Genomic DNA, 25,314 nt, shown 5'->3' on the forward strand with positions numbered 1-25,314 from the left:
TATATATATGTGTGTGTGGGGGGTGTCAGAGTGGTGGTAATGCTGCTAGTTGTGATCATGCATCTGGGTCTGCAAACAAACAGAAAGGATTGTTAGACGTATAATCTACACAGAAACTGTGAAATCCGTATCATTTTCTTACTTTCTTCCTTCTTTTGATCTGTTCATGGGTGATTTCGCTTGGTAGGAGCTTGTGCCGCAGTGGAAGCCGTGTCATTTTTTTGCATATCAGCACAGACATTCACTTGCATCGGATGGAGCTCGATGTCGCTAGCGACGGGGAGGTGTATGTCCGCTCTCTGCAGGAGGCAAAATGGGAGATCTTGAAGGGTGCGGACGCTGCGAAGGACTGGCAGCAGATCCAAGGCAAGCACCCGTTCTTCCGAGACATCATCAAGGATGCAGAGCAACAGGCGCGGGTGCTGGCCTCCGTTTTGGCGGCAACCGAATTCGTTCTCCAGCAGTTGTTATGCGTCGGCGAGAACAGCGCGGAAGTGGGGTTAGTTGATGTGCAGGAAGTCAAGCACTGGCGCACCTCCCTCGCCGGCTTTCTGTCAATTTATGAGTCTTCTCCTGTTCCGACGCGAGCACGGTGGGAAACAGAGGTGCAGGGGTGCGGAGGCGAGGTTGACGTGAACGGGGATGAAGATGATGATGACGGCTCGTTCGTGGAGGCGCATCTCAGAGAACTAGTACGGCAGTGTCTTGCCGCCGGAAAAAAGTGGTGCCGCCAGCAGCGTGGGGATGACGGTGGCGTGCTTGCCGCGAAGTTGCGCGGCGCCGTAGCTGTTATGGATGCCTTTGCAGCGCCGCGGACGCTGGAGTGGTGAGTGTGTCGTTTCTGTGCTTTGAGAGCAATAACACACACACACAAAAAAAAAGATGCTTATGCTTTCGGTGTCTTCTCTGGTCTGTTATTTAAAGAACAGTGGGTTTATTATTATTAGTCTTATTTGTTACTTGGGCTCTCTGATGCTTGCTTATCAAGCTCCCTCATTTACTTATTGTATTGGCTGAATTCTTTTTTTGTTTGTTTGTTTGTTTGGCTTTGCGTGACATATTTCTAGCACAAATTCATCTATCTTTGTACGAACGCAATGGCCACGCCGAAGTTTATTGACTGCCCCGACACCGCTGTCGATACAGCCGTAAAAGGTCTGTGTGTGGCAAACCCAAACCTGCGCGTTATTGAAAATACGCATGTAGTGGTGAACACTGAACTTGACCCGACCAAAGTTCTCGTCATGTGTGGAGGTGGCTCTGGGCACGAGCCGGCCCATGTGGGTTTTGTTGCAGGCGGCTGGCTGAGTGCTGCTGTGTGTGGGGGTGTCTTCGCATCACCGCCCTCCGCTCACGTCAGCGCTGCTATCAACTACTTGTGCGAGAGACAGGGCCCCAATGGTCCCGGCATTCTGGTTGTTGTGAAAAATTACTTGGGTGACATCCTGAACTTTGAGTTTGCCGTGAAGGAGATGAAGGAGAGGGGAGCGCGTATTGAAACAATCCTTGTTGCCGATGACGTATGCTTTGGCGTGCATGATGTCAGTCGACGGCGCGGTATTGCTGGTGCGGAACTCTTAATTAAACTTGTTTGCGCTGCTGCACAGAAAGGTGCAAGCCTCTCTGAGGTGAAGGAAATGGCTAGTAGGATATCTACTGGGCTTCGTTCGCTTGGTGCCACGCTTTCTTCGTGTTCACTCCCTGGGTCCAAGCCAATTACAACTGTGCGTGAGGGTCACGTGGCCGTCGGGCTTGGTATACATGGGGAAAAGTGTCTCTATGAAATACCATTCGAAGGAGCGGAACCGCTCGTACGTCACCTGATGAAAATCATACTGGCAGGTGGGGAGAAGGAGAATTCTACTGAAGACAGTGTTGAGTGGAAAGGCTCAAAGGTTGCTCTCATGGTTAATAACATGGGCAGCGCCACGGATCTTGAAATGGGGACAGTTACCCTCCATGCCTTGCAGTACCTCCATCAGGCTGGAATCGATGTGGCCGGGGTGTCAATGGGTCGCTATATGACGTCGCTAGAGATGCATGGCATATCTCTTACAGTGTTGCGGTTTTCCAACCCGGACGACATCTCTTACTTGTTTTCTAGGGAGCAGGCACCATTGATGCCGTTCACTATCCCAAATCTCGCATCCCCACCTATTCCTGGGCCCCCCTCCGCACTGCAGATGGCCCAGAAGGAAAAATGTGGATTGCAAGGCGACAGTGTCGTACGACGAGTTGTTGAGAAAATCTTCCAGAAGATCGAGAGCTCTGAGGACTACCTGAATTCTCTTGATGCTGCTGTGGGCGATGGAGACCTTGGTAGTGGGATGAGGCGCGCTTCTACTGCTTCCTTGGAGATGCTACCCCACCTTCCCTGGGAAAAGAACCTCATCAAGACATTGACGCTGCTCGCAAAGTCTGTGGCGGATGCTTGTGGTGGAACCTCCGGTCCTCTCTACGGTGCCTTCCTCCTCGGAGCCGGCGCTTCGGCTGCCGAGGCTATGAGTGGAGCTAATAACACCGCAGTGGATCTCATCAGGGCAGCTCTGAAAGGTGGCAGCGCCGAGGTTCAGCGCATTGGACGTGCCAAAAGAGGGGAGCGTACGATGGTCGACGTTCTTGAAGCAATAAACTCGTGCCCACAGGTGCAGGCCGCCACTTCTGTTGAAGCACTCTTACGTGAATGCGTCAAGGCAGCGAAGAGCGGCGCCGAGGCAGCCAAGCACATGCCGGCAAAGCATGGCCGCAGCCGTTACATGGAAGGAAAAGAGGTGGGCCACCCGGACCCTGGCGCTGAGCTCACTGCGCTCTGTGTGGAAACCGCAGCAAACGCTTTTCTTTTGATTGAAAAGTAAATGTTCGAAGAGGTCAACAAAAAAAAAACGTTGAATGTTTTTTTTTTTATTACATCTTGCTTTCTGCAGTAATTTTGAAAAGAATCAACGCCAGGTTGTGGGGCTGGAAAACGTCACTGGGCATTGTTTTATTACCTCTTATTTTCACTTCATAATGGTTTTTTTTTTTCTTTTGGTGGTGAGGGTGGTGTCTGCCGACTGGCAATGTTCTGCAACAGCAACGAACGGAGCGCCGAGAGCAAAACGTTTTTTTTTCTTTATTGACGTTGTATTCTCTGACTCTCTCTCGCTCTCTGGTGCTGGTGGTGGCGGTGGTGAAGGTGAAGGGGCTTTTGTTTCTGTTGCTGCTTGGTTACAGCCACGCAACCTTTTTTTTTTTGCCTCCTCTTCGTTACCTTTCCCCAAGGACAGTGCGCCCATGTATGGTGGTCTCTTCAAAAAGCGGCCGCGTGAAGGCGATGCTAGTGCTGGCGGGGGCACACACAGCGGCAATGGAGCCACCTCGCGCGGGGATGGGTGTGTGTCGCCCGTGCCAGCTCCCCACACGGTGTACCACTACCCCTCCCACCTGCCATTTCCCGTGTTGATGGACGACAGCTTTCCAGCCGAGGCATATCGCTCACGCAGTGAGACAGTGAAGGCTGCCATTCACTGGGGACAACGGAAACTGCTCTTGTCGGAGATTCAGCTGTTATCTCTTTACGCTCGGCCGAATACATCGTATCACATCGTGTATGCCGGGTCTGCTCCCGGCACTCATCTTGCCTTTCTTGACGAAATGTTTCAGTGTCTGCACACGTGGGAGCTTGTGGATCCTGGCATGTTTGATCGTCCAGTGCTGGAAACGCGGGCGAACTTCACGCTGCGCAATGAATTCTTCACAAACGCCACCGCGTACGCTATCAACGCCCGCCGTCTATCGGAAGTACTACCTGGGCTGGGTGCCATCTACCGTGACGTTGCCGTTGACTGTGTGGAGTCGGGTAGGAATGAAATACACGATAAACTTCAGAACATTGTTGGAACACTTGATGTGGCACGTGGCACGGAGGATATCCCGTCAATGTACGAGCCACATCTTGATCTCCCATTTGGTTTTGAGTTGCTCTGCTACGTGGGAATGGAGCGTAACAAGCCGCTCCTGTTTGTCTCTGACATCCGTTCTGGGAGTGTCAACCTTCCCAACTTTGAGGACCATGTGGCGGAGAATATGAGGGCGCAAGAGTGCTGGTGCCAAATTCTGCAAGGCGAGCACAGCATGCTCAAATTCCGGCTACCGTACACGCACAAAAGCATCGGGTTCGGGGACAAGAGACGCAAGGTGCGGTCCAACTTGATTGAGCCAGACGGTACAGTGAAGTATCTTCGTGGTGATCTCTTACTACCTATTTGGACTCGACCGACAAGCACGGAGGGCCGCCTTGTGGTCCCGCAAGGAGCGCGCCAGGTGCCTTACAACGTCGAGCGCGTGGAGAACCAGTTTTTCTTTTTCAACGCGCGTGTTCGAGAGCAGGTGCACTTCAATCACATTCTCCTTCCAGACGAGAACCTTGACCACCACTTTGATGCAGCAGCTGAAGTCAACTGCCTCCTCTCCTACCTCCGTTTCATGTGCCCCCATCTGAAAGATGCTGGAGTTAACGTTTTGCGTCACGAGGTGAAACGCGTGTCGGCAACCATCACGACACACTTGTGCATCACTTTCCAGGATGCTGTTCGCCGTCGTGAAGCACTCGTGTTGAAACAAGCCCGCAGCGGACACTCCGAGGAAGAGGGTGATGAGAGTGACGGTGAGGGGATGGATAACGCTACCCAGCCCAGCAGCAGCGCACAGCACCACGCTTCATGGGAGGCAGTTGCAAAGGGTGCAATAATAGCGGCATCAAAAGAACGGGCTCGTGTGTTGTGGAAGCGGAGCATTGAGGAGGCGAGCACAGATACCCCTAGCGGCTTTTGGGTGACAACCACAATGAAACAGTGACGGAGCACTTCATTCCGCCCGGATGATAATAGGGGAAGGAAAATGAGAATGCATGAGGATTTTTCTTTTACTCAGTCCCTGGCCTTGTTGAAGGAGGCATGGCTTTTATTTTACTTCCCAGTCGTTTTTTTTTTTTCTCTCTCTGCTGCTGGTCATGCATTATGCTTTTTCTTTGTTTTACTTCTTCATACCTAATCGTTCGCGACCCGTAAAGAGTTTTTTTTTGTAAGAGAACCGCTACAACAGCAAGCCACACGCGAAGGAACACCACGCGCCAACCCCGAACACCAACTTAGAAATGGCTAGCGCTATCCGCCATGGACGAAAAGGAGGAAAGGTTGCCGCGTCGCATGGTGTTGCCCCACGGGTGGTCACACCCGAAAGTGCCATGTCCCCCGCCTCGTTACAGACCCCTGGGGAGGGCACCACAATCATAAGCGACCCTAATGCGGCCCATCCATTTGACCCGGACGCAATCGTGAATGCCGTAAAAAAACCTACAACGAGCGAAGCGAACGTCCTACAGTTCGATGCGGAAGCCGCTGTTCAGCAAGTCGGAAAAGGTGTTATGGTGGGGAGAGTAAAACAAGTCCGAACCACAACGCGCCCACCAAAAGCCAACACGGCGGACATGATGTCTAGGCTGCGCGGCGCCCTTAATGCGCAGATGAGCAGCCCAAATTCGCCTAAAAGTGCGTTGGGGTTACAGGAACTCAGTGACCACAACGTTGTGGTGACACGCAAGCCGCAGGAGGCTTTGGTTCTGGCGGTGGCCATTGCTACAACGGTGCCAGGGGCTAAGGTACTTGTGGTGGTGCCGAAGTATTTCGAGGTTAGCCCTGTAAAGGCATACCTGGATTCATTGGAAGTTGAGGGTGGGAAAGCAATGTTAGGTAAGTTTTGCGGAGAAACGTTTGAAGGCAGCGAAGCGACAAACCTTTGGGTATCAACGGCGGAAATGATGCTCCTTTATCTAACGAGGATGAAGGATATTGCTCCATTTACGCATGTCGTGGTGCCAGACCTCTCTAGCACGACCCATTTGCTTTCGTGTTTCGTAAAGGCACTCAGTCAATGGATGCTGAGCGGTGGCAATCATTCACAGTCGGTGCGACTTGTCGTAACGTCGGAGCGAGCTGATTGTAGCAAAATCGAAGGAATGCCTGAGGGTTTGAAGATAGCCGTTCTTGATAGCGAGGCCCAACAGGTAACGGAGTTTTCGTATGGTGAAACATGTGCGCTTGTTGGTAAAGAAATGATGGAAATGGAAAGGGACAGCTTTGGTAGGTTCCCAGAGCCGACAAAATGTCTCATCGACTACACTGCAAAAGTGGCAGCCGATGTGGTGAGGTGCATCATCAAAGAAAGCAAAACCTCGCAGGTTGTCGTGGTCTTCACTGCGGAGGCACGCGAAGTCCTGACAGCCTTGCAAGATGCTCGCATTGAGGGTTGTGCCGTCTATTCTGGTTTCAAGAGCACTGAAGAAACAAACAATATGAAGCATCGTGTGTATGTGATGAATCACGTGCGCCACGCCCTGGAAACCGAGAATGAGTACACTATGGTACTGGATATGGGTACTATCAGGCGACCAACAGCGCAGCACAAGTCGGAGCTTTTTATGGCTGCTAGTACAACGGAGTGGGAGCGAAAGACAGAACGCGCAGAACGTATTTCGATCCTTGACGGGAAAAAAGAACACTGCTATTTTGCTTTGTATTCCAATGATGTTGCGGCGGCGTTCCGCGAAGACACCAAATCTCTTCCTGATGTTTTCAGTGTTGAGGATGCGTTTGTCCAGTGTGCCAGGCTGGGCCTTCCTATGAATGAGGTGATGGCTATTTTACCAGACATTCCTGCTGAGACAACTGAGCAAGTGATGCACAACCTGGCTGAGAAGTGCATGGTAGCCAACCCGCAGAACCTTGCAATTACCTTCCTCGGTGAAATGACCGCTCGCCTCCCTGTGGAGTTAGATATCGCCTGTTTTATAATTGGTGGTTGTAACATTGGTTTTGGAGAGGCTGTGCTGGCCATAGGTAGCGTGGCAGCGTTGCCATTCCGGTCCACCACTCCGTTGACGTACAGTAGTGCCCACTGGAACGAGTCGACAAGGCAGAGTCGTGAAAAGTACGGCGGTGACATCGCTCGTCAGAGTGACCTTCTTGCCGATACCTTTGTATTCATCGAGTGGCTAAAATTGCGTTCACGTGGAGAACCTACTGCAAGCTTCCTCGATGAGATCCTCGTTCAAGAGTTCAAGCTGGAGAAGATTGAGGGATTGATGAACTACATGAGGGAGCAACTGACGAATTACGTCTTCCTCGAGCATTTCGAAACATTGTCAGTTCTTGAAAGCGTGGCTGCTTCGGTGCAGGAAAACTCCACGGTCTTCTTGCTGTTGGAATCTGTTGCCTTGGCGCGGCGTGCGGCGTTCATCCGCGACGCGGGGCATCTTAATGAAAAAGAACGTTACGCCTCAATGGCGTTTGTCCGGACTTCAAAGCGCTTAGTGCCGCACAACTTTATTCCGTCGTCCATTAAGTGGGATACCGGTAAGATAATGATTCCCGTGATCCTAAAGAATGGCTCAACAATCCTTGCCGGTCTCTTCTCGCTCATACATACACCGTACTTCTTCGCATCGTTACTACTACTCTACCCCCAAGTGGAATACTCCAACTCTGTGATTACTGATAAAGGATGTGTCGTGTACTTTGGTGTGTCATGCAACCGACAAATGAAGCGCTTTATGGTACCAGTGGAGGAGGCTGCACAGATCCTTAATTTCCGTGAGAAAGTGAATGAAGCACTTGGGTGCATGCAAGCGCTTCGCATTCTACCTCATCCTGTATCGCGAACAAAATTTGGCCTCGCACTGAAGGAGTATGACCGACACTTGGATCTTGAGCGGTTGCACAAGGACATTCGCCGGCAGCTTCTTGAACTTGTGACGGAGTTAAACGTGGTGGAGCATCAAGGAAGCTTCGAGACCTTCGCGACGCATTGCACTGCGCCAAAGGAGACATTGCCTATGTCAAGCACCCCCGCGACAGATGTGGCGATGCTACACCGCTTTGCTAACGGGACGCTGTGGGAGAAGCAGACGACACCGCACTCCACCACGCTGCCGCCAGGCGCTGTCCCGGGCAGAGGGAGCACACCGGCGCTGACCACCGCTCCGCTGTTAGACATGGATGACGACGACGACGAGGTGGAGGTCATTCAAGAGTCGTTCTTCATGCGACATGGGCCGCTTATAGAGGATGACGATGATAAATGAGGCAGTGCCTGCTTTCTTATAAAGGGGTGGGATATGTGGGGAAGCGACGGGATGAAGGAGGGGGAAGAATGGATAAGTAAAAAGATGAGGAACAAAGACGGAGAACGATAAGAGGAAGTAATCCACAAGAAGCGCCATGTGTACATATCATCGACACTGAGCTTTCGTGCAGGCCGAATTATTATATGAGGCATTCGCACACCCGGATACAACCTCCACTATTTCTCCATTCCTTCCAGCCACGACAAGGGAGCAGCAAGGGGGCGTGGGATGAGTGTTCGCGCCCGCTTCGTGCTAGAGGAGGAGGAGGAGGGGAGAGGGGGTGGGGTGGATATTATTTGTTCTTTCCCCTTATAGGTCCAAGCCACGTTTATTAAATTGTCGCTCGCCTGCTTGATTTTTTTTTTGTTTTGTTTTGTTCACGAATCCCTTTAACAAGAAGAATCAGAGAGAAGAGAGGAGATGAGGGATGAGGGGTAAAACGAGAAGAGGGCGTCCAATGGAAACAACTCACGTGTGTGTCTGTGTGCTTCTGCGTGACTATCATTGCTTTCCGTCGAAAGTCGGGCGTGGTGTTAGTTCCATTTCTTTTCTTTTTTTGTTGTTTTCTTTATAATTTTTTTGTGTTATTATTGTTGCCCCTGCAACAGGCCTACTGGCAGTTGGGCCGAGGTGCTGTTTAGCCGCGGTTACTCACTATAACTGCGCTCCCGTTTTTCATGCTCATTTATGATGGAAAACCTCACATGTTTGCGGTAACAGTGGAAGACTAGGTGGGAACCGACATCTTGCTGGATGGAGGTGTGCCACCAAGAATGAAATCTCTAGACGATGCCGCAGTCGATGCTCTCATTCGGGAGGATGAGAAGCGGCTGCAGCAGTCTGAACTTCTCGACCACAGCGAGGCAGAGCGACGGCGCCTCTACTACGGTGCTGTCGAGCTGCCTAAGCAGCCGGAGAAACCACCACCGCCACCGCGTGCCCGGCTCACTGGTACAACGATAGACACGCTGTCGGATGACATCGAAGAGTCATTGGTGCGCGAATATAAGCGCCAACGGCACGGTGACAACGACGCAGAGGCGGATCTTCGACGCGACGGCCCACCGCCGCCAAACTACGATGGACCTTTCTTGACGCTCACAGAACGTGGACCGTACACGCGCTTCGAGGTGCTCGCGCAACGTCCACCGATGCGGCCGCACGTGGGCGGAAAGGCAGTGGAGAAGCCCCGCAGTCGCCACTACCCGCGTCCGCTGGACAATGCGTCCAAAAAAACCTGTAACAGTGGGCCAGGTGATTCGCTTCGGCGGTGGAAATACACGATGGGTTTGACCAATGAGTAATTCCGTCCGGGAGAGAGCATATTTTTCTTTGTCTGTTTGGAGATGTGGTTCTTTTTTTTTTTGCTCCCTGATGTATCATAAATGCGGGTGTTTTATTTTTGTTCCTCGTTGACCTTAGTCCAAGGGAAATGCCGTGGAATCTGTATTTGTCTTTGTCCTCTGTGTTCCTTCATACTATGCACATAAAATGTGTAATGGGTACCTGCTCATTATTATTTACCATTGTTCTTGTTGCTTTATGTGGGGGAAAAGAAAAGGCAAGGGTGTCAGACATGAGTGGGTACAGCACGTCAATGCGCATGCAGCAGCACCGCCTTAACCCGTCAGCAGACATTGGCGTTCCCGAGAATGTGTCTGCGGAGTTGAGGGGAGGTGCACCCATCATCCGCGAGGCGGCTGCGGGTATTGCATCACTTACCCCAAAGGCGGCCATTGTCGTCTGCCGTGAGGTCGACGGCCTGATCGATGCCACCACGCCGGAACAAAGGGTGCGGTGCGTCTCGCAGATCACAGGCGCACTGCGAGAGGCCGGTTTTGTTGCCAAACGGGATGCACCCGAGTGCAAACTGTTCCTGCAAAAGCTGGCTTCACACTTTGTGTTTCCACTCATGCTGCATTGCGCTGTGCGGTACCTTCACCGTGCGCTCGCAACGCTGGTGCGAACTGTGTATGTGATAGACGATGAACTGGAGGTGCTCTTCCGTGAGGCGTTTCTCGACACCCACATTCGCTGCTGGATTCCTGGGGCGATGAAGCGGCCCACTATACTGGGCGAGGCAGGAGCGCTAGACAACGAGGAGACACTTCTTCGACTCAAAGATCCTGCCATGAGTTGGGTGAACTGCATCGACAGTACAACTACAGTTGCCATTCCCCTCTTTCCTCGTGTATTCGCCGACACGTTCCTTGACGTGGTGCCACTTCTCGGGGACAGTCTGCAGTGGATGGTGGAAAATGCCCGCATGAGATGCCGACAGGCCAAGGCGGGTAGCACAAGTGATGGCACCCTCCTGGGTGAGGATTTGGCCTACGTGCGGTACGGTATTCGCGTCGTTACGACGTACACACACAAATTCCTGTATCTTCTTGAGAGGGCATTGTGCGAGGCGGACACGACGAGGATCATTATTCTGCAGGAAGACATGTGCAGACTGCTGTCGCCTGCGCTAGCAATGCTCTCATCGTCCGTTCTTCCAAAGGACGTGCTTAACGGGGCTGGCTTGTTAGTGTCATCGCTGCTGACCCTGCGGACATGCTCACCGTGGTTACTACTCGAGGTTTGCCGGCACTGTGGCACTCCCAACCCACACACAGCCTCGGCTTCTACTGATGCGCTCCCATCGGCTTTACTGGTGAGCCAGGTGAGGAAGTTGGTACAACTTGTCTCCTCTAATGATCCTAAGGAGGAAGCTATGAAGCACACCGAAACGAATGACGCCCTGGAAAGTATTCTTCGCAACTTCTCTGATAATGGTCGCTTTGCTTTGATGAAGGGTCTGCTCGCGCATCTGTCGGTCCCTCTTCACAACAACCTTGACTCCCTTGGAGTTCTGCTTAAACCGATTGTACGGCTGCCCGAGGGGAACAACTCTGCCGCTTCTGAAGGATGTGTAGTTGTGCACGATATCATCATGCCGGCAGCGGAAGCGTACTGTTCGGCTCTGCAGGCCCCCGACACGCGGTTTATGGCTATTCAAACAATCGACAGTGTTGTTCGGCACATCTCTTCTGTTCTTTCATGCATTGCTGATATTTTGGAACCCTCTTCAGACGGAGATGCGAAGAAAATCAGCAAGGCTGCAAAGAAAAGCTTACAGTGGACAGAGAGAAATGAGCCACTGCCTGAATCTCAGCGTGCAAGCCTATTGGCATCGTGCGCAAAGACACCCAAGCTCGTCCGCACACTAAATCACGCCACAGATATTATTATGGGTATGTGGGACGACAGCACCCAGCAGGTGGCTGGGCCGCTATACGACACGTACAATGAGATACTAGCTGTGCATAATGCACTGCGACGCTGTGCCCTTTTAGCCTATCCTAATTTTGCGGCAATAAACACAGAGAAAGATGATTTTGATACTTCTGAAACGCTGCGACGTATCCTCTCCATACCCGACGAGCGGCGGGGAAAATACCACGCGCTACTTGGACTATTAAATATTGTACCACTTCCGGAGTTTTTATCCGAATTGACGAAACACTATTCGCAGAACGGTGAAATCACGACAGATGTTGAGGGACTCTGTTGTTTTGGCAGAATGCTCCTCTCTGGTGCCGGCAACCACAAGATTGGAAGCATCGCTGGTGAGGTGTTTGCAAAGGCAGCTGGACGCATTCGGAAGATGGTTGTTGCCAATGAGGCGAATAGCGAGGTACTTTTTATGGGGGGTATTATCGAACCGTTGATCAAGTCCCTCCTTGTTCCTGGCTATTCCTCATCACCGCACCTGAATGATGCTGCGCGTGTCTCAAGCATTGTGGCCCACATGATCACACCTTGCCTCAAAAACGATGAGGTGTATTTGCCAATACTGCTTTCACAGATGATGCAAATGCTGGAGGGTGATGACGGATCACCTGTGGCAAACCAAAGCGTTGTTGAGATAATTCATCGTGCCCGTCTTGTGGGAAGGGACGTTGCGGCGTACACTCACCCAAGTAGTCGCTCATTCAAGGCTATTCTGGCGAGCCTCCAAGCGCAGGAAAGTGAGCTTCGCTACACAGCATTGGGTCTGTGTGTGTTAAGTACGAAGAAGGCGGAGCCTGTTGAAATCTGGCAGTGCCGCATGGTGGAGTGGTACATCAGCACCAACATGCACTGCGGTGGTGACTCGGCAGCTATGCGCAGTCTTCTAGAGGTGTATAAGAAGTGGACGCGACGCCTTGTTGATAGCTATCTAAATCAAAACAACAAACTAAAGAAGGGTGCTGAGGGAAGTGAAGCTGCAGAAGAATACAAGCAGTTGGTTGTCGAACACTGTGTACGAACCGTATCTTGCTTTGTTCCGCAGATTGGCGAAACAGCAAAGTGGTGCCGTCAATTGTCTCTCGAGCGCCGCGTGGCCGCCATGTCGGCGTACACGTGTCTTCTGCGCTGTGTCTTTGAGTTCATTCCCGCTGAGCAGCTGCAGCAGATTGGAGAACACTTGTTTCCCTCCACACTCGTCGAGGGATTGTTGGAGTGTCTAACAGAGGGGTGGGAAAAAGCGCGCAACTGTGCCTTCAGTCTTCTTGTCCTGTACTGCGAGCATGTCCCTGCTGTGATCTTCTCGTCACACTACCTTGGCCATCTAAATGCTGCAAGCAGCGCCAAGTTGGAGTTGTTGCGTGCACGGACATTCCGAAAGGCTGAGGGGGAAGTGCTACGCTATGTTCTTGCAGTTCATTTTACACCAGCGGCAAAGCAAGCGGCGGCAGTGGACCCGACGGGGGAGTGCCAGAGACGAGTGGAAATTGTTTTGCGTGAAATGGTACTATTGAAGGAGAATTTTGCGGAGCTCCGAGGGCTGGGTGTGAAGAAGGCATGCGAGTTTATACAACAGCATCCACAGCACGGGCCGCTCTCACTCTGCACAGCACTGCTGTCGAATGCATGGGAAGTAAAGTCGGATGCCCATATCCTTCATGAGGCGTGCAACACGCTGCTTCTCTGCTGCAGTGAGGCACTACAAACGTGTTCCCTCCTTGGTAATGAGTCAGACAGCTCTTCTAACAACAACACCAACAACAATGGGGAGGTGGATGTAGATTGTCGTGGACATGTGTTTGATAAGGACGGCTCCTGTACAGAAGAAACGATGCGCACTGTTGTTAACAACACGTGGCTCAGCATCCGCACGAGCGCAGCAGCAGTAGAACGTGTCATGCGCCTCGTGAAGGTTGAAGATCTTTCCTTTCCTGTTGTTCGTGAAGTGTGCTACGTGCTCATCGAGTCACTCCTCCGCACGAAGCATAATGGTGTTATGCGGGCGGTGCGACAGGCTCTCAAAACGGTGGCCGCCGCGTTACTGCGCTCACGCGATGCAACGTTCCACACACTCCCCGGCGAGATGCTCGACTTCCTGCTGGGACCGGATGGCGTCACGTCAGGTAGCGTCGCAAGAATGCTGCGGAGGAGTCAAGGCCTGCCACACGCCATGCTGGTCATCCTCGAGGCGGAGGACCCGAACGTCCCAGTCTACCTCTTCCCCAAGGCCATGAAAACGCTTCTGCTGGTGGCAACGGGGGTGAATCATAACGATGCCCAGAGTACTGTTGAGCCACCAAGTGATGAGACACGCTGTAGCCAGCGCTCCAACGCGTTGAATGTACTCAAGTTTGTCTTTGAGAACAAAGTTTTCGCCACACGGTCAGTGGCATACCTCGAAGAGGCGTTCTGGATCGCCACAGCGGGATTCGATGCCCCCAGCTGGGGTATAAGAAACAGTTCGCTGATGCTATTCTCAGCTGTTCTTCCACGCTTCGTTGGAGAGCATCCATCGACGGGCGGTGTAGGCGTGAACACTTCTCTGCACGACATCGCGGTACGTTCGCCGCGGGGAGTCGCCTTTTCGTACGAAGAGTTGGTGAGGAGCTGCGCAAATCCAGTACCCAGTCTCGGTGTCTTTCCACTACTACAAATGCTCTCCATGCTTACGCCAGACCCGGCACACCTCTTGACAAAAGCCACAACAACAACAGCAGCAGCAGAGACAGAAGTGGCAGGTGCCGACGTGGACTCTTCAAGGATTATTCGCGCCGTGATTCGGTGTGGGTCTTCAAAAAATCTCATGATCCGCGCCGCGAGTGCTGTGGCGCTGACCTCACTAGTTCCGCCCGCACAAATTGAAAGCCTTTTTTCGGAACTTCTCTCTAAACTGGCGGATCCACAGACAGATGCCAACACTCTGCACGGCACACTGCTCCACATGCAGCAGTTTCACACCTTCTATGTAGGCACATTGCGTCGCAAGATGAGGGTGAGGGCGATGAACAGCAATGCTACAGCTGCGGTCGCAGCTCTCGTCAACCGTCTGACAGTTGAGGGGCTTAGTGACGCTATTGCTGTCCCAATGCTGCACAGCGCGTGCGTGCGCTGCCCTACGATCGCCACCACATTTTTGAGTTTGGCATCAGATGCACTATACTACAACCAGAGCCACGGACAAGGTAAGAACTTCGCTCCGCTGTTGGAATTAGCGCGCGTTGGTGTGGCGGTGGTGCACGATGTTACGTGCGCTTCTACCTCGTCGTACGAGGTCGCACGCGCAGACCACGCGGCGGTAGAAGAGAATAGCGCCCTTCTTGTGCTTCTTGTCGTTCAGTTGCTTTCCCTTCCGAGTGGCGAGGCAGACGATCATATTTGGAACCTCCTGCGCCGAGTGTTTCTGAGTGACAGCAGTGCATGCCTCTTGTCATATCTCATGGAGCACGCAAGTTACTACACGGCACAGCAGCGGTGGTCACGTGAAACAGCGGAAAGGGCGATGCATCAGTTTACACTTCAGCTGCACTGTGATCCTACACATGCAGCCTTGCACAGGTTGGCGCAGCAGCTTTCAGAAGGTTTCGCCGTGCAGGAATTACCGTGCACGGGGGTTCTGCACATGAAAGCTCACTTGGAATACCTGGTTATGCTCAGCAGCGAGGAAGAGTTGCGCTCAGTGGCGCACACTGAGCTCTGCGACACAGTGGAGGAGCTTCTCCTCCAACGGATGAGCCCCCAAGCAAGGCGGCCGTTGCACAACACGGATGTGCAAAGTTGGGCTATACGTTTTCTCGCTCGCTGCTGTGTGCGGCGAGGTGCCTGCAGTGACGCCTTCGTGAGGGTCGTCTCGCACTACTCCCGTCCCATCTTCAACGTGCAGAACCGTGCGGCGGTTGTGGCAGCGTTGAAAGACGGTCTGTTGTCAATATGTGAAGGCAACGATAAAGGTGGTTACGGAATCAACAACAATACCAGCAGCAACAGAGGCGACGCTTCGGAACGCCGGTGCGCCCTTCTTTTGATTCTTCTTCGTCTTCTTCTTGACGATGCACATGATGTCCGCACCGACGCATGCCGAGTCGTTTCGCATCTCACATCGACGACGCACCTTTCCCTTGATCACATGACTTGTGTGCTTTCTGTTGTGTGCAGCCTGCGGCGTTGCGGCGAGCGCGGCATCCTTCGGCCCGAGGCGGTGCAGCACTACCTCCTGGCTGGTGAGGCACCTGGCGACAGCATCACGACTGATGGCAGTGAGAAGGTGGATGGTGACAACGAGACAGACGACGATGAGTCAGAGGACGACGAGGTGCTCTTTGAGAAGGAGGCAGAGAACATGTTTGCCGAGGACACGCTCCTGGCGTATCTTGTGGGGGCTATTGCACGGGAGACGAAGGAAAGCGGACCCGCATTTTCGGTGTACGACGAGCTGCTGCGTGTGGCCGAACAGCAGGGCAGCGCGACACTTTTGTACGCTGCGCTGGTGAATGGCAAGCAGTGAAACAAAACGTAACAACAACGCCGGATAAAACAAGAAGAATAAACGCAAAGGCGTTTTAAGAAAGAAAACAAAAAAGATACATTTATCCAGATTGGTGCAAATCTGGCCGTGTCCTTCTGATGCTGGGCAATAACTACCTACGTAAGATTTGTTTTGGTGTTGTTGTTTTTCCCCCATATTTTGTTGCATTATGTGAGGCTTTCTTTCTTTTGCTTTCTCCGTGTGTTATTCACAACGACAGGGGGAGAGAGACACGAAGGGATTCATGGCTATCCGACGCATTCCCCAGCTCTGCGTCTCGCGTTTCTTCACGAGTGCCAGTCTCTGCCCCAAGCAGGTGCAACTGCAGCAGAAACAGCAACTACGCTGCTTCATTGCAGCCAGCTTCCCCTGCCGGGGATCATTCAAATACCGCCACACGCGCACGATTCCCGAGGACGCCGTTAACCCGTTGACCACGCCGACAAACATCGACGCAGGCACCTTTCACGTCGTTTCCGTACCCATTGGAAACCTAAAGGATTTTTCGATACGAGCTCTCGATGTCCTACGACAGGTGGACTACATCATTACAACGGACCGACCGGCAACTAAGACGTTGCTTGACCTTGTTCAAATCGAGTCTCAAGGCCGCCTCATTCACTACTCTCGCAGCAATCGCTCCGCCACCAAGGACAAACTTGTCGAGCTGCTGCGTGGCGGGAGAAGCATGGCGTTGGTGTGCACAAGCGGGACGCCGTGCGTTGGCGACGTTGGCAGCGAGTTGGTTCGCGAAATGCAGGCGGACGGTGTGCGTGTGGCGGCGGTGCCTGGGGCGTGCGCCTTGACCTGTGCCCTGGTCATTGCGGGTGTCACGTCCTCCCCGTACGAAAAGGATGCGACAACGTCTGAGGCATCGCAAGGCGGCCCGTCGCTTTCTGCCCTTCGCTCACTACGAGACGGGTCATTTTTCTTTGGCAACATGCTGCCGGAGTCGCACGGGGCGCGTCTGCGCATTCTTCGTACGACAGTTGGGCAGGCGACGTGCCCCTGCGTCTTCTACGAGATCCCACGCCGCCTGCTGCTCGTGCTGCAGGACATTGCACTGGTGTTGCCGCGGCGACGCGTCGTTGTGGCCCACGAAATGACGAAGATGAATGAGTCGCTCCACGCTGACACAGCGGATAAGTTGCTGGCTTTCTACTCGCGGCAGGAGGCGCACATGATGCTCAAGAAAGGGCAACTGGTGCTTATCATTGACGGTCCGGATGCCGGTGAGACACAGGAACGATTGCAACGTGAGGCGATAAAACGACAGCGGTTTCGGCGAGATCTCTCTGTGCTGGTTGGGGGAGCTGATAGTGCAGAGAAACGAGAAGAAGTATCAGGAAGTGGTGCTGAACAAGGCAAAAAGAAGAGTCGCAAAACTTTGCTTCAAAAGAAGCGCCGCAAGCGCCTCATTGCCCGCATTGAGAAGGAGCAAGAAAAAATCCGCATGCTCATGAAGATCAATCAGACGGATGGATCAAGGTTGTGAGCATGATTAATTTGCTTGTTCCTTCCTTTGGGTGGGTATGCTGTGTTGTTGTTGTTGTTGTGTGTTGGATTCACTCTGGTGTTTACGAGAAGAGACTTGTGTGCCATGTGAATCTATGTTCCTCCTTGTTCTGTCGTTGTTTGCATCAGTGCAAATGCCTTTCTCTCTTTCTCTCTCTCTCGCGCGCTCTCTGTGTGGGTGTGGGTGTGTGTATTCCATGCGACACACATACACACACTTCATGGGAGAAGTCTGCTTCTCAGGGAAACTTAATTACACCGTTGAAAAACAATACACACCATATCAATGGACGTTGGCATTGTCGGACTTGGTGTCATGGGTGCCAATCTGGCGCTCAATGTGGCGGAAAAAGGGTTCAAGGTTGCTGTTTTCAACCGTACCTACACCAAGGCCGAGGCGTTCATCCATGAAAATGCATCAGCACCATTTGGGGGAAATCTTAAAGCCTTCGCTTCCATGAAGAGCTTTGTCGCTGCGATCAAGAAGCCGCGCAAGGTTTTCATTCTTGTCCAGGCTGGTGCCGCAACAGACGAAACGATCGAGCAGCTGAGAGCTACAATGGAACTCAACGACATTATTGTTGATACTGGCAACGCGCATTTCAAAGACCAGGGACGCCGCGCGGAGCAGCTGGAAGCGGTGGGACTGCGCTTCCTTGGCATGGGTATATCTGGTGGCGAAGAGGGTGCCCGAAAGGGTCCGGCATTCTTCCCCGGCGGCACACTCAGTGTTTGGGAGGAAGTGCGCCCAATCGTCGAAGCCGCCGCCGCGAAGGCGGAAGACGGACGCCCGTGTGTGACGATGAATGGACGCGGTGGCGCCGGCTCATGCGTGAAGATGTACCACAACGCTGGCGAGTACGCCATACTGCAGGTGTGGGGAGAGGCTTTCGACATTCTTCGTGCGCTGGGTCTGAACAATGATGAAGTGGCAAATGTATTTGAGGACTGGAAGGCAAAGGGCTTCTTGACGTCTTATATGCTTGACATCTCGATTGTTGCGGCGCGTGCCAAGGCAGAAGGTGGTCAATATCTCTCCGAGTTTGTCAAGGACCGTATCGGCTCGAAGGGTACCGGTCTGTGGTCCGTACAGGAGGCGCTGGAGGTGGGCGTGCCAGCACCGAGTCTCGGCATGGCCGTGGTATCACGACAGATTACAATGTACAAGTCTGAGCGCGAGGCCAACGAAAAGGCGATGCCCTCTGCTGTGAAGGCCGTTGGATACACTATGAAGGACAAGAGCCCCAAGGCGAAGGAAGTTCAGCAGCTCTACCATGCTGTTTCTATCGCAATGATTGCGTGCTACGCCCAGATGTTCCAATGTCTCCGTGAGCTGGATAAGGTGTACCAATTTGGTCTTAACCTCCCAGCCACTATCGCAACTTTCCGTGCTGGGTGCATTCTGCAAGGGCACCTCCTTAAGCCGATGACGGAGGCCTTTGAGAAAAACCCAAACCTCAGTAACTTGATGTGTGCCTTCAAGGAAATTCCAGAGGGTCTGCAGTACTACCGTGACATCCTGGCTCTCATCACCTCCAAGACAGCGGTGTCCATCCCTGTTCTGTCAGCCTCTCTACAATATGTCAATGCGATGTTCACGCCAACTCTAAAATATGGTCAACTTGTCTCACTCCAAAGAGATGTCTTTGGCCGCCACGGATACGAGCGCCTGGATAAAGAGGGCCGTGAGTCCCACCACTGGCCGGAGCTGCAGTAGTGTGTGCAGCAACTCGCTGGCACCGTGCACAAGATCCCTTCCCAATGAGACAAAAAAGAAAAAGAAAAAAAGGAAAGCGTTCTTATGATAAAGGTGCTGTTAACGGCACGAGGAAATATGGGGCTGGCCTTGATTCGTTTATTTCTTCTTTTTTTTTGTGTCGCAATGAATTGTGGCATATGGAAGATGTTTTGTTCCGTTGTCCCCCATTCACGCTGTTTGTCTCCACATCCGTGTTGAGGTCTTCTGTGCATTCCTTTTTTTTTTTTTNTTTTTTTTTTTGTTGCTGTTATCGTTGCTTTTTGGCTCCTTCCGGGAGAAGGTCTTGGGGGAGTAGGCACCACATTGCACGATTAGCGCCAGCAGTGATTCTTCCACACACTTGGGGAGGAACCTGGACGCTGTGTTTGTCTCCCCCTCACATCGCGCGGAAGCTTGGATATAATATATATTGTACTAAATATAATATATTATATTAATATATTATATTATATATTATATATACCATTAATTAGGTATATTATACGAAAGTTTAAAAACAGTGCTTGGGCAGTAGAGACAAACTCCGAGTCCTTTATTCAGCTTTATGGCGGCGCCGCAGCGTTCGCACGACGGGCAGCAGCTAGCCGCTGCAAAGCGTGTTGAAGAACCAGTAGGGCCGTTGGTGCATGGTGCAGCGGGTATACTCGGCGGCTGCACCTCCACAGCACTTTTTTACCCCTTGGATTTCTTGCGCACACGGATGCATATATACAAGGGTGGAAATACATTTCCTCTCCGCTCCGCCCGCCAGATTGTGCAGGAGGAGGGTGTGAGAGGCATGTATAGAGGCATCACTGTGGCTATGGTGACGCACAGTATAGGATGGGGACTGTATTTGACGGCATTTCGAGCTGCACAACAGAGACTTCAATCCATTGAGGAGGGGGTTAAAACACCTCTTATAGCCACCGAAGGTGGAACAAATAGTAGTGGTGGGAGCGCCACTCGAGACTTTCTGAGTGCATGTTTTGCAGCCGTTGTTACCGGTACTATCATTACGCCGCTTAATCTTCTGAAAACACGCCGACAATTGTACGATGTGAAGCATTACCACAAACCTCGAGGCTTCATCGGTGGTGTGAAGGCTATTGTGAAGAAGGAAGGTCTCCTCTCCTTGCTGCGTGGCGTCGGGCCACAAATCCTTCTAACAGGAAGCACCACTATTCAGGTGACACTCTATGAAGGAATAAAGCGCGAAGCCTTTAAGGACAGTGAGAATCCGTCAACGATGGAGGTAGCGCTTGCCTCAGCTTTGTCGAAAGCTGCTGCCTCGACGATCTGTAACCCTCTCGAAGTTGTTCGAACTCGTTTGCAGGACAAGCGAAATCAGCCGCTGCAAGAATATAGCTCGATGGGTGCGGCATTCCGAACCATATGGCGCACTGAAGGCATGCTGGGCCTCTACAGAGGTCTTCCTGTGAATATTTGTCGTGTCGTTCCTACAACCGTCATGGCGTTTGTCTTGTACGAAAAATTTCTTGCGGCTATGGTTGCATTGAACTCTGTAACAACGCCTTTGCAAGGAAAGCCGGAGCTACATGGTGTCAACCGGTCCACTTGGGTGGACACAGGGTCAACAGACTAAAGAGGGGGACTTTTTTGTGGGTCCAGGGTAGTTTGATTGGAGCCTTTTTTAGATCCTTGCAGGGAACCGAAATGATAAGGTGAAGTTGACCATTATTGTCGTGAGATAGGAATGGAGAAGGCTATACGCGTGCATTTGGCGTATTGTTTTTGTTACTATGGATACCGCGGAGGACCTCTTTCCTCTGATAGGGTGATCCCTTGAATATGCTGCGGTCTAAAAGTAACAGGAGGGTTGGGGATTGTGTTGTTCCGCCGTCCAGTGCTGGGATTGCTCCATCTCTCAGACAGCAAATGTGTCCGTCCTCCCTTCCCACGACGTTAGACACCTGCGAAGGGGCTGTGTCTCTTCGGTCAATGACTAATGAAAAAAAAGTCGGGAAAGTGAAAAAGTGAAGAAAATATAGGGGTGTGAAGTGTTTTAAAAAAAAAGGTGGGGGGTTGGGTGAGGATGTTACCTTTCTCCCAGGGGGTTTTCTTTCTGTATATTTTATTGTTGTATCTTCTGGCCCTTCTTCAAACACACTTACATAAATGCATATATAAGGGAAGGCGTGACGGCCACAGCTATCGAAGGAACGCATAGGAGAAGCACACGACACCACATATACACACATACGCGCACACATAACGAGCAAATCCCTAAATGTTGTACCGCGATAGTCTGAGAAGCTCGAAATCTGACAAGACATCGACTCGAGCCACCAGCGACGAAGCAAAAGTATCCCTCTCCGCGTTTAGTTTTCTTTTTTCGGAGCTGTGCACCCGAGCACATAATACACCGTCGAAAGCCCGCGACATAGAGGAGATTGAACAGCGTTTGACAAATCTCGGTGCGTTGGTCGGTGCGAGGCTCATTATGCTGTCCTCTTTAAAAGACCCACTGGAACTACAGCGGCGTCCCGTCACCATTGAGGGGGCTCTGAAGCTCTTCCAGGACAAACTGTGGTCCCGCTGGTTCGGCAAACCTGCCAGTGACCTCCAGCGGGAGGGCGGCTCTGATCGGTTTTTCCTCTTTGATAGTGACCCTATTGTTCTAAAGTACGTGTACCCGTCACCAGAGTACGTGGACGGGGAGGGGCGGTGGAGCGTCAGCTATGCAAGTTTCATGGGTGGTATCATTGAAGGGGCCCTCAAGGCCATTGGATTCGCCGCAGAAGTACTTACGTACCACCAACCGGAGCCTGGCAAACCGCATCAATCGATTTTCGCAATCTCATTTCCTCAGCATGTGTGGGACCGCGAGCGGCGTGTGCGTTTATGAAAAAGCTGATCAGCTGCCGTTTCTTAGGCCGTCACCACTACAGTTTCTCTTTGTTGGTGAACAGAGGAAGATTCGATCGCCATGTGTCTGTGTGTGTGTGTGTGTGTGATGCTCGTGTTGCTCAGCGCACCATGGGGTATTCCGCGACGGATGACCCCTCACAGTCACAACTGACTGTTGATAGTCTTTGTTCCTCCTCTTTCCCTATGTTTCATTTCATAATTGTTATTCGTCCAGCAGCGTCCAGGATGCGTCGATGGTGCGCAGCGGCCCAGCTCCTAGGATGGCGACAGCTGAGGTTAAGCACCACGCACGCAATTGAGGCGCACATACGAGATGAGGTGCAAAAGGCCCTTTGCCGTCTTCGCAGAGGCATCTCTTCCCCGGCGTGGGTTCCCATGTCACGGGTGTCGTCCGTTCTTCCAGAAGAGACGCGCGAGGCGTTGGCGGAGGTTGGCGGGCTGGCCGGCTTCTGTCGACGCCCACAAGGGGTAGGCGGAGCAGGCTTTGCTGTGAAGACGGTGGATGGTGTGTTGTGCGTAAAGCTAGACGATGTGGTTAGGACCCCAGTGAAGCATAAACGGCGAGCCAAAAGTAATGAATCAGAAGAGGACGCCCAGTTGCAGAGGATCTGCAGCATCCTTCCGTACAAACCTGTCGCATTGGCTGCCTGCCAGCGTGCATGGAAGCTGTCCACGATGGATGCGACGCTGCAGCAGCTCACAAGCCTGATGAAGGAAGTGGAGTCTGTTTTAAAGAGAGGCTCTGGGAAGAGGCCAAGGATGTCATTGTATCTGCAAGTCGGCTATGAGGGAAGACGCGTTGCCGTTGTCGCGGCGGGGTCTCAGGCGATGAAACCTATGCTTTATGAAGACATCACACAGGAAGAGGGAGAGGGGGAAANCGCGTTGCCGTTGTCGCGGCGGGGTCTCAGGCGATGAAACCTATGCTTTATGAAGACATCACACAGGAAGAGGGAGAGGGAGATAATGGGGGGAGGAGGGAAGAAGGAGGAAGAAAAGAAGGAAAACACCAGGAGCCTCGCTGGCACGCGGATGATTTTGCCCCTCTGTATGATATGTGCCGTCTCTCTCGGTTACTACAGACGGATAGTTTCTTATCCATTGACGAGATCAAACAGCGGGCCGTTGGTATCCTTCAATCGCCACTGCTGCAAGTGGCAATGACGTACCCGGAGCGAATTGTACTCCAACTCGGTCCTACGATTGACATTGAGGCAGCTGAAGAGGATCGGCTATATTTGGGTGGAGCATCGCGCTGCGAAGTCCACGAGGTTCTTGGGGTAAAGTTCGTGCTTTCGGACGAGGAGGTGGCACAGCACCTGCGGTCGCGGAGCGGTAGGCTTAGTGACTTAACCGACGAGCAACTGCGTGAGGAGCGGGTGAAGCTCAAAGAGCTGCAACCTTTGCGGCGGCAAAAATTTCGTCGAGCTATCGTTCGGGAGGAGTTCCGGCGTCGCTACCCACATGGGAACCCTTTCTTGAACCCCGATGTTGTGGCCTTGCATATTTATGATCAAATGGTGCCGGGTGTGTGGGTAAATAGTGCGACCTTGCGTGAGACGTTATTACCAGATGGTGGAAAAGGCGCAATGCATGTTGGGGTCGATTTTTTTGATAAATATCCTCACCTGTTTATTACACAAAGTGTCACCACAACTTCTGTTAACGTGATGCGTCGGGAACAGGACATGGAAGATGTTCAAAGTGATGGGGATAATTGGAATAGCATGGTGTTCCGGGACGAAGACATTCTGTTGCTTCTACTGCCGCGTCTGAGCAACAAGAGGGATGATTGGGGCGACAACAAGTGGATTGAGGTGCTCACAGCGCTCTTGCCACGCCATGTGTTCAAGTACATGCAGCGTCGAAGGGGGGGTGCAGTGGGCTGTCTTGAGACCATACTTCGTCGATACCCTGAGGCGTTCGAAGTCATGGAGGTGGCGCAAACCAACTGCATTGAAAAGCCGCGTGTGAAAGTGCGATTGCATCAAGATGGAATCATGAGACTCGGGCCGAAGCTCTTAAATGAGTTGCATGGTGCAGGGAAAGGTGAGGATTTGGTACAAGAGAAGGAAGAGCAAGAGAGTAGTGGTGTTGGTGTTGGTATTGGTGCCGAAGGCGTCAGTGAGGTACCGCACCACTGATTGTTGGAATTTCTCTATTCGTTTATTATTATTATTGTTATTATACTGAATTATTTTTTTTTTCTTTTTCATGTCTGTTGGCTTATTGTGCAAACCTTTGTTTTTCTCGTGTCTGCTGGTCCTGTTTTCAGAAGAAAAGGATCTCCAGGATCTTCGCCATGGCGGGAGTTCTCACAGAAAACTTGGTGCTACAGAAGACCAAGGTAGACAGTATACAACGCGTTCGTAAGCTGAACGTTTGTGCAGCACAACTCACCGATATTGGCGTTCTGAGACGCGCGTGCAACCTTGAGGTGCTCTCCCTTAGTCTCAATGAGCTCGGCGAGCTTGGGGTGCTGGAGAACTGCCGTCGACTCTGTGAGTTGTACCTCCGCAAGAATCGCGTGGAGGACCTGAATCAAGTGCTGCACCTCAGCGACAGCCCTCAGCTGGCGGTGCTAAACCTCGCGGAGAACCCTATATGTCAGGACCCTAACTACAGACGCTTCGTCATCGCCGCCGTCGGAAGTTTGAAGCGTCTCGATGACATTGATATTCTGCCGCAGGAGCGTGAAGAGGCCTACAGGGTGTTCCCAAACCTGCACGCGATCGCCCCACCGCCATCGATGTACTGTGACGCTGTGAAGGGGAAACTACGTCCGGGATCGACAAACACACACGGTACCTCATATCAGGCGAAGAATGGGCAAATTCATCAGACAATAAGGACGCGACACGATAGCGGCGGTGAACAGACATATGACCGCTCGATGCGCGGCAACGGCAGTGTGCGCAGTCCGCGTCGAAGCCCCCCCGCAAACCACATGGTGAAGCGGAAGCACACACACCTAGAGTCACCACGCAGCATGTACGTGGAGTCGCCGCAGTACAATCAGTCTCATAAACGTATATACCCAGGGAACTCTGTGATGGCCACACCAAAGATCTCGGCGATTCAGATCGGCCCAACGGAAACAGGTGTTGTACAAGCAGTGAAAGTACTACTCTCGGAATTGAGTACCGAGTCACTTGAAGAAGTGCGCCGCTTCCTTGATGCTTTACAGTGACCCCTAGAAACAATAACAACCCC

The 25,314-nt window shown here is 52.2% G+C and overlaps 13 protein-coding genes across 13 annotated transcripts; all 13 read left to right on the forward strand.

Annotated features, from left to right (window-relative positions):
- Positions 1-254: 254 nt before the first annotated feature.
- On the forward strand, positions 255-830 carry DQ04_01771000 (hypothetical protein; the record flags this gene model as incomplete). The annotated part of the gene is made up of 1 exon (XM_009311130.1): positions 255-830. The coding sequence occupies one exon, from the start codon at positions 255-257 to the stop codon at positions 828-830; it is 576 nt and encodes a 191-aa protein (XP_009309405.1).
- Positions 831-1,097: 267 nt separating this feature from the next.
- DQ04_01771010 (dihydroxyacetone kinase 1-like) lies at positions 1,098-2,855 on the forward strand (the record flags this gene model as incomplete). Its single annotated transcript, XM_009311131.1, has 1 exon — positions 1,098-2,855. The coding sequence occupies one exon, from the start codon at positions 1,098-1,100 to the stop codon at positions 2,853-2,855; it is 1,758 nt and encodes a 585-aa protein (XP_009309406.1).
- A 418-nt stretch (positions 2,856-3,273) lies between these two features.
- On the forward strand, positions 3,274-4,836 carry DQ04_01771020 (hypothetical protein; the record flags this gene model as incomplete). Its single annotated transcript, XM_009311132.1, has 1 exon — positions 3,274-4,836. One exon carries the CDS (start codon positions 3,274-3,276, stop codon positions 4,834-4,836), a length of 1,563 nt encoding a protein of 520 aa, XP_009309407.1.
- A 298-nt stretch (positions 4,837-5,134) lies between these two features.
- On the forward strand, positions 5,135-8,119 carry DQ04_01771030 (ATP-dependent RNA helicase; the record flags this gene model as incomplete). The annotated part of the gene is made up of 1 exon (XM_009311133.1): positions 5,135-8,119. The coding sequence occupies one exon, from the start codon at positions 5,135-5,137 to the stop codon at positions 8,117-8,119; it is 2,985 nt and encodes a 994-aa protein (XP_009309408.1).
- An 815-nt stretch (positions 8,120-8,934) lies between these two features.
- Positions 8,935-9,465, forward strand: DQ04_01771040 (hypothetical protein; the record flags this gene model as incomplete). The annotated part of the gene is made up of 1 exon (XM_009311134.1): positions 8,935-9,465. The coding sequence occupies one exon, from the start codon at positions 8,935-8,937 to the stop codon at positions 9,463-9,465; it is 531 nt and encodes a 176-aa protein (XP_009309409.1).
- Positions 9,466-9,737: 272 nt separating this feature from the next.
- DQ04_01771050 (hypothetical protein) lies at positions 9,738-15,935 on the forward strand (the record flags this gene model as incomplete). The annotated part of the gene is made up of 1 exon (XM_009311135.1): positions 9,738-15,935. One exon carries the CDS (start codon positions 9,738-9,740, stop codon positions 15,933-15,935), a length of 6,198 nt encoding a protein of 2,065 aa, XP_009309410.1.
- Positions 15,936-16,200: 265 nt separating this feature from the next.
- DQ04_01771060 (16S rRNA (cytidine1402-2-O)-methyltransferase) lies at positions 16,201-17,451 on the forward strand (the record flags this gene model as incomplete). The annotated part of the gene is made up of 1 exon (XM_009311136.1): positions 16,201-17,451. One exon carries the CDS (start codon positions 16,201-16,203, stop codon positions 17,449-17,451), a length of 1,251 nt encoding a protein of 416 aa, XP_009309411.1.
- Positions 17,452-17,757: 306 nt separating this feature from the next.
- Positions 17,758-19,188, forward strand: DQ04_01771070 (6-phosphogluconate dehydrogenase; the record flags this gene model as incomplete). The annotated part of the gene is made up of 1 exon (XM_009311137.1): positions 17,758-19,188. The coding sequence occupies one exon, from the start codon at positions 17,758-17,760 to the stop codon at positions 19,186-19,188; it is 1,431 nt and encodes a 476-aa protein (XP_009309412.1).
- A 586-nt stretch (positions 19,189-19,774) lies between these two features.
- Positions 19,775-20,815, forward strand: DQ04_01771080 (putative mitochondrial carrier protein; the record flags this gene model as incomplete). The annotated part of the gene is made up of 1 exon (XM_009311138.1): positions 19,775-20,815. The coding sequence occupies one exon, from the start codon at positions 19,775-19,777 to the stop codon at positions 20,813-20,815; it is 1,041 nt and encodes a 346-aa protein (XP_009309413.1).
- Positions 20,816-21,460: 645 nt separating this feature from the next.
- On the forward strand, positions 21,461-22,078 carry DQ04_01771090 (transport protein particle (TRAPP) subunit; the record flags this gene model as incomplete). The annotated part of the gene is made up of 1 exon (XM_009311139.1): positions 21,461-22,078. The coding sequence occupies one exon, from the start codon at positions 21,461-21,463 to the stop codon at positions 22,076-22,078; it is 618 nt and encodes a 205-aa protein (XP_009309414.1).
- Positions 22,079-22,326: 248 nt separating this feature from the next.
- Positions 22,327-23,019, forward strand: DQ04_01771100 (hypothetical protein; the record flags this gene model as incomplete). The annotated part of the gene is made up of 1 exon (XM_009311140.1): positions 22,327-23,019. One exon carries the CDS (start codon positions 22,327-22,329, stop codon positions 23,017-23,019), a length of 693 nt encoding a protein of 230 aa, XP_009309415.1.
- A 137-nt stretch (positions 23,020-23,156) lies between these two features.
- Positions 23,157-24,245, forward strand: DQ04_01771110 (hypothetical protein; the record flags this gene model as incomplete). Its single annotated transcript, XM_009311141.1, has 1 exon — positions 23,157-24,245. One exon carries the CDS (start codon positions 23,157-23,159, stop codon positions 24,243-24,245), a length of 1,089 nt encoding a protein of 362 aa, XP_009309416.1.
- A 158-nt stretch (positions 24,246-24,403) lies between these two features.
- DQ04_01771120 (leucine rich repeat protein) lies at positions 24,404-25,291 on the forward strand (the record flags this gene model as incomplete). The annotated part of the gene is made up of 1 exon (XM_009311142.1): positions 24,404-25,291. The coding sequence occupies one exon, from the start codon at positions 24,404-24,406 to the stop codon at positions 25,289-25,291; it is 888 nt and encodes a 295-aa protein (XP_009309417.1).
- Between the last annotated feature and the right edge of the window lie 23 nt (positions 25,292-25,314).

The sequence above is a fragment of the Trypanosoma grayi genome, assembly GCF_000691245.1.
Source record: "Trypanosoma grayi strain ANR4 Tgr_177_V1, whole genome shotgun sequence".
NCBI lineage: Eukaryota > Euglenozoa > Kinetoplastea > Trypanosomatida > Trypanosomatidae > Trypanosoma > Trypanosoma grayi.